Below are 10,340 nucleotides of genomic sequence, written 5' to 3'. Positions count from 1 at the left end.
TGATAACTTCCATTTCTGCCAAAAAATATATTTAATACTTTTTGTAACTTTCTTCAAAGTCTTCATTACAGTGTGAACAGACATGCATGCAAACTGGAACTTGACTGGTAGGCAAACAACCCTGAAGCAGTAACACCAGTTGAAAATGAAACAAGACAGCCATCTAGTGTTTGTGGGCTGATAATGAATGACTTTTTTCAGGAACACTGATAAAATCATGAAACTCCAATTTCTTAGGGCCATGTTGCTTGCTGCTGGTCATCTCTTACAGTGCTAAGAAAAATAATACATTGCTTCATAAAAATATATCCATATAAATACTTCTCTACTACAATTATATCCAATATTTACTACCAAATCACAGTTATATTTAGTTTTCATGTAAAAACTGCCAAAGCTATGTATTGTTGGAATGTTTAGAGTACTCCTCAAGACATGGGACAAATCGGGGAGAGCAAGGTCGGTTGGGACACTTAAGTATTGACATAAAAAAACCTTACATTACTCACAGACAGCTTGAACAGTCATGAATGTAATTTGATCCCTGAACAGATACAGGCATCTGCTAACAATTTTAGTATATATTTTTTAGAGCTTAACTCAAAGTGAGAGGAGCAATTTTGTTAAATGTAAAAGCAGTACATCTTCCCAAAATTCTGCCTCCCAGGGACAGTTGAGACAATAGACAGGGTCTGAGACTTGATATTTGGTTCCCTTGCAGGTCGTTTCAGTGGCACCTCTCAGCTCAATTTGGTGTAGTTGCTATAGGCTACATGTGGCCTATAAGAAAGTCAATAATAACAACTTGAGAGTTTTTTTTTAATGAAATTAAAATGATACCAAATGATATTTTATATGTAGATTAATTTGTAATGTATTATGCAACTTGTTATATGTTGCAGACTGGCTGTCTGTGACTTATGTGGCTTATCTGGATACTACATCAAATCAGCGTATTAACAATACGTGAAACAGTTTGTGGTTGTGAATGCACCTCTGCGCCTCTAATGTTGCATTCAGGTCCCATTTTATGGATGGAAATTGAGTTTTTCCCATGGAAAAATACTAGTAACCTTTCTGAGTGCTTACCTCTATTATGTCCACTGAATTATATGTATATTTAAAATAAACAACAATGTGCAACTTCTAAACTTATTCCAAGCCTTATTTTCAAGCCAGTCTCATCATCATTTACAAGGCAAAGACCTCAGGGGCACGCCCACCAAAGCCAGGCTCCTGTTTTAGAATGGGCGTGCCTTGTAGTGTTTTATTTGTGGAGTAAACAAGCTTCAGGTAGTCTGTTGCAAAAAAAAAAAGTTCCTTTATTTTCAGCTAAAAAATGTTCATTGAAGTTGTCGAATATATTTGTGTTGAGTGACTGTTATTAAAACTTTCGGGTGAATTCATTTTAATCAGGGAAACTCATGAAACGTTCAAATACAGTCGGGGAAATCCCAACACAAAGAACAATAAATGCTACAACTATGGACCTTATGGGTATTTGCGAGAAATATTGACGCATTTCACACGTCACCTGCCTCAGAGGCTTTTGCTCCGGTGCAGCAGTATTAAGAGGTATTTGCCGTCCTTTGTGATCATTTGGTGCGAGCAGAAGCAAATAAAGAGGCTGGTCCTTTCAGTAGACAGGTTCGTATTTTGGAACGCACCCCTGAACCATGTGTCACGTTTCCATAGTCACGTCACATCGCCTCCACCATGTTGTAGGAAATCCACCGCTGCTCCTCACTCACTGTCAGATTAGAGTTTAATCCGAGGGGGAGGATACACTGTCAAGACGCTGTCTGCATCTTGGAAGGACTCTCGGTGTCTATGCATACAAAGTAACCGCGACTTTGCGTGAGACTGTAATTTTTTCTACAATAAACGGCCTGCACGTAGAAGATGAAACACCAGTCTTCCGCTGCTGTCTTTGCCTGTCCGCCGATTTACCAATACGTTAAGATGTTAGCTGGCTAACTAGCTGAAAAAGAGTAACTAAATCGGATTAGCTGCTAACGGCAGCCTCCCTCTACGTGATATCCAGGTATTATTTGCTGTACTTGACAACTATTAGTAAGCGGTCGCCTTTGTTCATTTGTCATTATTTAATACATTTCTTTATTCTTTGTCAACATTACCACTTTGTGCTGTCATTATTCGCTAGCATTAATGTTTCTGCGAGCTAGCTAGGTTATTAGCCAGCCGAAACACAAGAAGAGCTGAAGCTCTTTCGCTAGCTAATCTACTGTTTGTTGGGAAGAGCAAATATTAGTGCCTCCGACCACAACCGAAAGTCAAGACGGAGCTGACGGCCAGGCTGATGTGCTAGCTTGTCTTCGGGCCAGCTGGCGAGAGAGCTGTACAAGATTTTATCCCCCGAAATTAGCCTTCAGACGAATCAAAGATGTCAGGAAAGGATAAAGACAAAGACAAACAGGAGAAACAGTCCACAACGGAGCGGCTGATAAAAGGTGAGTGTTTTCTGTAAATGTACATGCGTACAGTAACGGGCATCATAAAGTGTGACTGAGAGCTAACGCGTGGATTTAAAACCACCTGTAGCTTTCGGGATAACTTTGACCCATCCCTGTCAAAAAGGCGTATGGCTGGGTATATGTCATTATAATAGGCAGAGGCTAATAGGCATAAAGTGATACACAACGAAATGCATAGAGAGAAATTATTAGTAGACCATTATGGTTATATCCATAGGGGCTTCTAAGGGACTGTTCTGTACTAATCAGAGGAGGGGGTGGCTGGGGTGTGTGTGTGTGTGTGTGTGTGTGTGTGTGTGTGTGTTTTGTTTGTTTTTTTAAAACCCTGTCTGAGGCTACAAATACTTTTTCTTGAACCCCCTTGAGTGGCTGGGGGGAAATGCATGACCCTCCAACCACCATAAATTAGTTAAAAGATTTTAAAAACTTGCCCTTTGATGTTTGAAAGTTCAAGTTAGAGATGAAATCCTGCAGTTGGAAAAAAGTTAGACGTAGAATGAAGTGTTTTTGATTAAGTGTCACTATTTTAAGCTCAGATTAGGTTTTTTTTGTTTTTCTGATGGAAGCCTTCCTTCTTCATAATGTGTTCAAGGACCGTCAGAAATTTGAAATTCCAATGATATTTCCTGTTGTTTATAGTTTCTGGCTGTGATAAGTGGATTAATTTTGGCCATTTTTAAAGAAAGAATGCCTTCCAAACAGTGTGTTTTCAGCATTAGTATACAAAATACAGTCATTTAAAATTGTATGCCCCCTCCCCCTAAGTTAAAATAAAAAACATAAGTCCCCGTCCAGGGCTTAAAAAATTATTTGACATGCCTCCCTCTTATTGGACCACTCCCTCCCCTCACATAAATAACAAACAGTCCCTAAACCATTCCCTTTTAGGAGATGCTCAGAAATGGGGGTGAATCAGGGCATCTTGTTTCTACAACTGCTTAGAATAGAACTTCATATAGGTGTCATCTCCATAGCTGGTATATGTAATACACCACCACATAGCAGATCAAAGGTGAGAAGTCATCCTATATTGGTGCCCGATCTCTGACATTTAGGATGGATGAAATCTTAATTCATGAGGCCGTTGCTCACTCGCGGGAATACCCAAGGTCTGCTCCGGTTACCCGCAGAGTTGGACAAGATGGATTCCTTCACACTGAGGTTGTTCCGCCTCACTGGGACATACAGGACACCATTTGTTGTGTCTGCCCTAAGACAGGACAGGCAGAGCCAAGTCTGAGGTAGTTCCTGAGAGAGAGAACCCAACCCCACGGTCCCCACCCCTGCCACAACCCACCGCTGCTCCTTAATGCCAACAGCCTACATCCCTGTCTGTCTGCAAGGGCACTGGGAGAGTGTCCTGCCAGGGGACTGGAATGCTGAAGTGTGAGCCAGTAGGGAGAGGGTGAGTTAATTGTGGAAAGAATCTCCCCAGTGATGTTCCCAACATGGCCAGCCACATGGTGGAGAGAGAGAATAGGAACGTGACAGGGAAGAAGAGAGGAAGAAGAATTGTAGACTGGAGTGAAGACAGCTTTGCTTCATGGTGCAAACGAAACCAACATCGGTTCTGTGTCAGAAAGTCAAAGAGAAGTTGTTGTTATCCACATCATGTGTAGTTCAGTTTTTTGAGTACACGTTTGTGAAACTGATAAATAAAATGCAATATGATAATGCAAACTACTAGTGTAAAATATCACTATAGATGCAAGGTTGAAAATGTGGACTCTTTAAAATCCCTAGCAGTGGATCCTTTGTTTATGCTGGCAGGTAGTCACAGTGGTGTTTCCAGTGTAAACGGTGGCTGCAAGAGGGCTTTACTGGTAGACTAATGCTGCCCTGGTTGTGTAAGTCAACAGTTAAGCTCATTCACTGTTGAGTATTGCTGTTGACCTGGTAGCTCAATCAGATCATTTGATCAGATGTTTCCTCCCCAGGCTGTGTGTAATGCTCAGGTGTATAGTGCTTACTGAGTTCTGTTTGGCTACATTTGGTTTTTGAAATCTCCAAAGACAAAGATTCATGTCAACTTTGATACAAATTGAACTGGATTTCTGCTTTGTGTTCAACCTGATTATCTGTGTCTGAAATAAAATCAAAGAGAAGCCAGAGGGAAATGTATGCTCGTACTACAACACCACATGATTGACTGACAGAGATGACGAATAAACCCGAGGCCTGGCTATTTAGCTTGCGAGGGTAATACATTCACTGATAATTAGAGCAATCTGAAGTGGACTTCATGATTCACCCAGCCACAGTCTGCCCCATTCATCTCTACCCAGCCGCATCTTTGTAATTCAATCCTCCTCTATTGTGTTGATTTTGAAACAATGGCGAATATATTCTAGACCGTGGCTCGTATCACTGTCCAAAACATTATCCTCGGTGGGCAGGATGGCAGATAGTAGTGTCTTTGTTTCTTGAGTCGTTTGTTGTCATGCCAGACAGTGTGGGTGTTGATGCAGTGCAGCAGTGGCCCAATGTGTGTCTGTGGTTTTGAGGAGTTCATCAAACATTAATGCTAATTAGGCCAGGCAGTCTCTAAAAAGAAGCCAGTCTCAGGGCGGTGGCAGCTTATTATTTTTAACAAAACATTTTTTCTTCGTTGGGTTATGTGTCGGAAAAATTGAGCGGCTTGCTTCACTATGTCTGCACCGTTGTTTTCTCTCACCGCACAGTGTAGTCTGTTTGGATTGAGTGATGCTGTTTGCTGGCAGCCAGAGATTCATTTGTATCTGTGTTTGAACAGACGGGTACAGCCTTGATTGTCGAGGCAAACCTACCCAGAATTTATTAGTATTGTTATAAGTGGGGGGGCAGCAGAATTATTCCTGTTCAGTTGGAGGGAGTGGTCTGAACTTTGGAATTAAGACCAGCATCACAGTCCAGCATCAGTAGCAGATCTTTCTATAGGTGACACAGATGGCCACCCTCTAGGTGGCACAAAAATTGCACCCAAAAAATAAATAAACAAGTAAATAATTTGACGATTTAAAAAATGAACAAAAGCAGGAAAAACGATCCAAAGATCCAATGCTGACAGTTGGTCTTCAGTACCACCCCTATTCCTGGCAATGCAGTTGATCCTAATCAACCTTTATGTGTTGATTAGAGAGTAATCATCACAGTCAGAACATGCTGCAGCATTGATGGGTATGATGGAGTGAAGATTATGTGGAGAGCATGAGAGAAAATGAAAAAGTAAAAGCCATCCGTGGTGCAGTACACAAATAGAAAAAAGAAGACGAAATCTGCAAAATTGCACATACTGTATCTTTTATTGTTTATTTATCATTTGTTTGTTAGCTAAGTTGTTTATTTGTGTTGATTTCTCATTAGCCACTGTTTTTGTTTGTGATAAATACAATAAATCGATTAAATTGATAGAGCATAGTGCATCGCGATATTTTGTGTGCCAATATTGTATCAACATGGATGCCAAGTATCAATTTCTTATTGTATGAATTATTAATATTGCAAGTACGAATTTAAATTTTAGTGGCCTACCAGAAGAAAAAAAATTGATTGCTTTTTTCAGTTCATTGGATAGGCTACATTTTTTTTTAAAATAAAATTATGAAGTCAGAAACTTTATCTTTAAAACTTTATCTTATTAGATAAAACAGCCGTTGACAAAGTTTTCCTTTGGGGACATAATTCACAGTTGAAAAAGGTTAAGAAATTGAAATTAGGGTTGCTATAGTATGAGATTTTCACAGTGCGATGATCTCAGAAAATATTGTGGTATAACAGTATTACAAAATTACTATTACTGTCAGTTACAATGACCGTTAACGAAAGGGCTTTTTGTAGTTAAATATTTTTTACTGCAGTTGAAACTTGAAACCATTTTTTAATGGAAGTATGTGTAAAAGTCTCCCTTTTGAAATTAACAAAAATAAAGGTGAGATTCTCTGTTGATACTGTTGATAAGCAAATGTAGACCGTATGATATTGCTGCAACCCTAGTTGCAATATATCACAGTATATGTTAACGCAATACTTGTCATATCACAGAACGTTTGAAATTGTATAATAATATTGTGTCATGACCGAAGTATCTTGATAATATCATATCGTGGGGCCTTTGGTGATGGGGGGCACCAGGGGAAGCTTGCGCAGGGTACCAAATGTGCCAGCTCTGCCAGTGTCCAGCATAAGTAATTACTGCCAGCTTCCAGGCAAATGCTCGTGAATGTTTTAGGCATGGTTTGCTTGAAATGCTTCACAGCCCGCTTATCTCCTGCCCATGATATATCCTATTCAGTGTCATCATGTTTTCACAGTTTGCTTTGTTCGTCCTGAAGCCTTCCCTTCAGTGTGACAAGGCTTTTAAGTGAACTGCCCCTGAATCTGGAAGCCCTTGCTAATAGAGGCTTTACCTAATCTGTTCTTAAGGCTCGTACCTCAGCTTACAGCTCTCTTCGCGGCCGTGCCTCGTAGGCCTGGGAGCACTTACTGTTTATTTATACCACACCGGTCAGCGCATGACAGCTTGTCCTCAGCACAGGCTAGCCAAATTAAGATTGTGCTCTAGCATCTTCATTGCAGACCAGGCTATAGTCTGTGGCCCCAGCTAACATCAATTAACAGCATCAGTCAAACCCCACTTGCAGTCCCACAATTAAAGCCTTTGCTTTGTCGAACCAGCAATAAATCTGACATTGCGTGTGTCAAATATTTATTTAAACTGCCATATGAAACATCAACGTATAGCTTCTAAACTCTGATATGTTCAAGTCCAGACGGAGATGCAGTCCTGAGTGAGAAATACATTAGTTACCTCTGCACTCAAGCACTGCATCGCTGATTAGCAAATGCACCCACCACACTAAAAACTCATTAACGCTTTTTTTTTCATATTGCACTTTGATTTGCTCTGTGTGGGTGTGACAACATTCTCAGAATGCCTCCCTCTCTCCTCTTACTTGTTCATTGCCACTGGCACAGCTTATCGCACAAGGAGTGCTGATTTCCACAGGCTGATACAAGTATTTATGTCACATTTGATGGCACAGGCTGTCCTGTGCACTGACCTGTGGATGGATTTGATTATATCAGAAATCTGGGATGAAACCCTCAGTAAACGGGTATACTGTGGCAAGGTGTGCAAATGTTTTTATGCCAACTTAAATAGCTGCGCAGACAGTTGTTTATAACACATTATTTTTGCACTTTTCTATGCAATGGCTCTGCATGTTATTCAGACAGTACTGAAAAATCAACTTGACTGGCTTCACACCATTCTTAATTGGTGCTGTAATATATTTGCTGTGTGCCTGCCTGGCCTGTTATAAGGTATACCAGCTGTAATCCCTTTTTGCCTTGCAAGTCCGGGAAGTGAGAGGGCTTGGATCACACTCTACTATTGTTTTGAACATGTGCAGCTTAGTCAGTAACTATCTGCTCCTGCAATTTTATGAGCCGATAGAGCTGCTGCCAGTGTTACATTACCCATCTGCACTGTGGACAATTTGAATTTTACCCTATTTAGTAATGGTAGACATACAACTTTTCATACATAAACTCTCCATTTCTGAGGACTGGATTGCATTATGCTTACATATTACATGTAGGCTATTACAAATGACTGAGTTTGTATAAAATATTTTTTCAGAGAAGAGCTGTCTGATGTCTTAACTTCACTACTATCCTACTGCTGGATCCCCCATTAGAGAGTAATATATTTTGCAGCTTTAGATGTTGTGACTTGCCTATGGTTTGATCATGAAGCGCTCAGGTCTCAGCCTCAAAAGCATTGACCTTTAGTGATGATGGTAAAAGGATTGTGTAGGTGGTATGGAGCAGATTACTGAGAGAGGTTGGGTCAAGTGAGGTGCGGGGCTTCTTACTGCCTTTCTTATGCATCTCTTGCGTGGCATTATCATGTAGGTGTATGCGTTCCTCCTCTTGTGCCAATAACTTCATCTTGCCTCAGTCAATGCAAATGTCACCTCTCTTGATTACGACTTAAGCAGATGCAGCGTGAGATGCAGAGCGTTTCTCCCTCTCCACATCTCTGTCTAGGCTCATGTCTTCTAGTAATGCCAAAACGATCTATCCTCCTCTACATATGGATTCTGAATATTTGATATGGTTTCAATGCTCATTTTTTGCAGTATCAGTGGTATCAGCTGCACTTTCTCGCTCTCTCTTATTCTGCTGTTCTCTGCTACTAACCAGGAAAAGCAAAGTCATTGTTGTCGTGTTATAGTCTTGTTATATTTTTTAATTTATAAAAATGTAAAATTGTATGCCTTCAATGTCATTTTTTTCCCGATGGTATTGAAAATGGTATTGAATTTCTTGTTTCACTATCAGGATTTGATCCATTCAGTGTGATCACATTTGGAAAATCTGGAAGAGCTGCAAGATTAAATCTTTTTGTTACCTTTCAAGTTAGCAGAGCGCTAAACTGGAAGCTAGCTGTATGGCTGGCAGAAGTTAGCTGCTCTATTGCGCTCAGGGGGGCTCGGCCACCATAAATCTCTAGTGCCCTTGCTCTATGGGCTGCACAGTGGAGAAGTATTGCCTATAATCTCCAGATCTTCAAGGTAATTTTATATGCGGCAGTTGAACCTTATGAGACTTCCACTGAGTAACTGTCATAGGAGTGAATAGGGCCCAACAGTCAATGCTGCATCCAACACCTGTAAAAAGTTTTTTGGGTGTGGGTGTGTGTGTGTGTGTGTGTGTGTGTGTGTGTGTGTGTGTGTGTGTGAAGCCAGCCCTTTTAACCACAATCACAGTGCCTTGTATGCATTTTCGGACTGCTGGCCCATACCATGGTCTTTCACACTGAGTAAGCAGGACAGTCATTACTTGTTATTCTTATTAGAAATTCCAGTATTGCGACAACACTAAAATCTGCCATCTTTTCTTGCATCAACGCACTTCATCTAATTGTCTCATGAATACATTTTCAATTTGAATAAGTTGTTTTTTTAACTAATTCAACCTCTCTCAATGCTGAAAAAAAACCAAAACAATTTATTGGCTCCGACCTATTTATCCTAATAGATGTTACATTTTTCCGTTAACAGCTGTGCCATACCCTCCACAACATAAGCTAACTGTGAAGGAGCTATTTGAAGATGGCAAGCCCAACGCTGAGCTGCTCCGCAACCACCTCGTCAAAGAGGGCAGGGTGGAAGAGGACGTTGCTCTAAGGATCATCAACGATGGGGCCAACATCCTCCGCCAAGAGAAGTGCATGCTGGAAGTGGAGGCACCCATAACAGGTAGGCTGGGGACCTTGTGATGGCCCCTCTGACCCTTGACCCCCTTGAAAAGACAAATGTCCTAAAAAATACAATATATACACATGCTGTTTAAAAATCTCCCGTGCAGGGCGATTCAGCAGAGATTCTTCCAGTGATGTCCTGTTAAGTAGTTTGAAAGAGTAACTATTGGATGCAGGCAACATTAGTAACTCCAAGACAGCATAGATTGTTTTGAATAAAAAGTAAACACAGCACCAAGCCAGGCATGATTCCATTGCTTCACTGTTTTTCTATACTGGCAGCTGGTGTATACCCAGTCCTGTGCCAGATCGAAAGGCCTTTCAGGCAGTCAGAGTCAACTCAGTCATCAGTCACTTCTCAAAAAATATCTGCTCCCTCTGAGCTGACCTCAGCATGGCCTCAGTCCAACACACTAAATTGAGCACCCTCAGATCCAACCAGCTCCCAACAAAATCTGATCTTTCTTTTCTGTGGTTTTCTCATGTATGACTTGCTACTTTCCAGTTTTGATACTATTCAGTTTCTATCAACTCATCAAAAGTTATTTAGCATAAAGTATGAAACTTATAACTTATTAAGCTATTATATTATTGTGGAC

The 10,340-nt window shown here is 40.7% G+C and overlaps 1 protein-coding gene across 3 annotated transcripts in view; it reads left to right on the top strand.

Annotated features, from left to right (window-relative positions):
• The first annotated feature begins 1,571 nt into the window (after positions 1-1,571).
• The window catches only part of ppp3cca (protein phosphatase 3, catalytic subunit, gamma isozyme, a), a 42,984-nt gene continuing 34,215 nt past the window's right edge, over positions 1,572-10,340 (top strand). For 2 of the 3 annotated variants that reach the window (XM_049578356.1, XM_049578354.1), the window contains exons 1-2: positions 1,572-2,471; positions 9,542-9,739. In XM_049578356.1, coding sequence (XP_049434313.1) covers positions 2,405-2,471; positions 9,542-9,739 — 265 coding nt within the window. In that variant the 5' untranslated portion in view covers positions 1,572-2,404. The remainder of the gene's footprint in view (positions 2,472-9,541; positions 9,740-10,340) is intronic. The other variant, XM_049578357.1, reaches the window with a different exon arrangement.

The sequence above is a fragment of the Epinephelus fuscoguttatus genome, linkage group LG6 (genome assembly GCF_011397635.1).
Source record: "Epinephelus fuscoguttatus linkage group LG6, E.fuscoguttatus.final_Chr_v1".
Lineage (NCBI taxonomy): Eukaryota > Metazoa > Chordata > Actinopteri > Perciformes > Serranidae > Epinephelus > Epinephelus fuscoguttatus.
The sequence above is the reverse complement of the archived record's forward strand: the minus strand, read 5'-3'. Positions and strand labels throughout refer to the sequence as shown.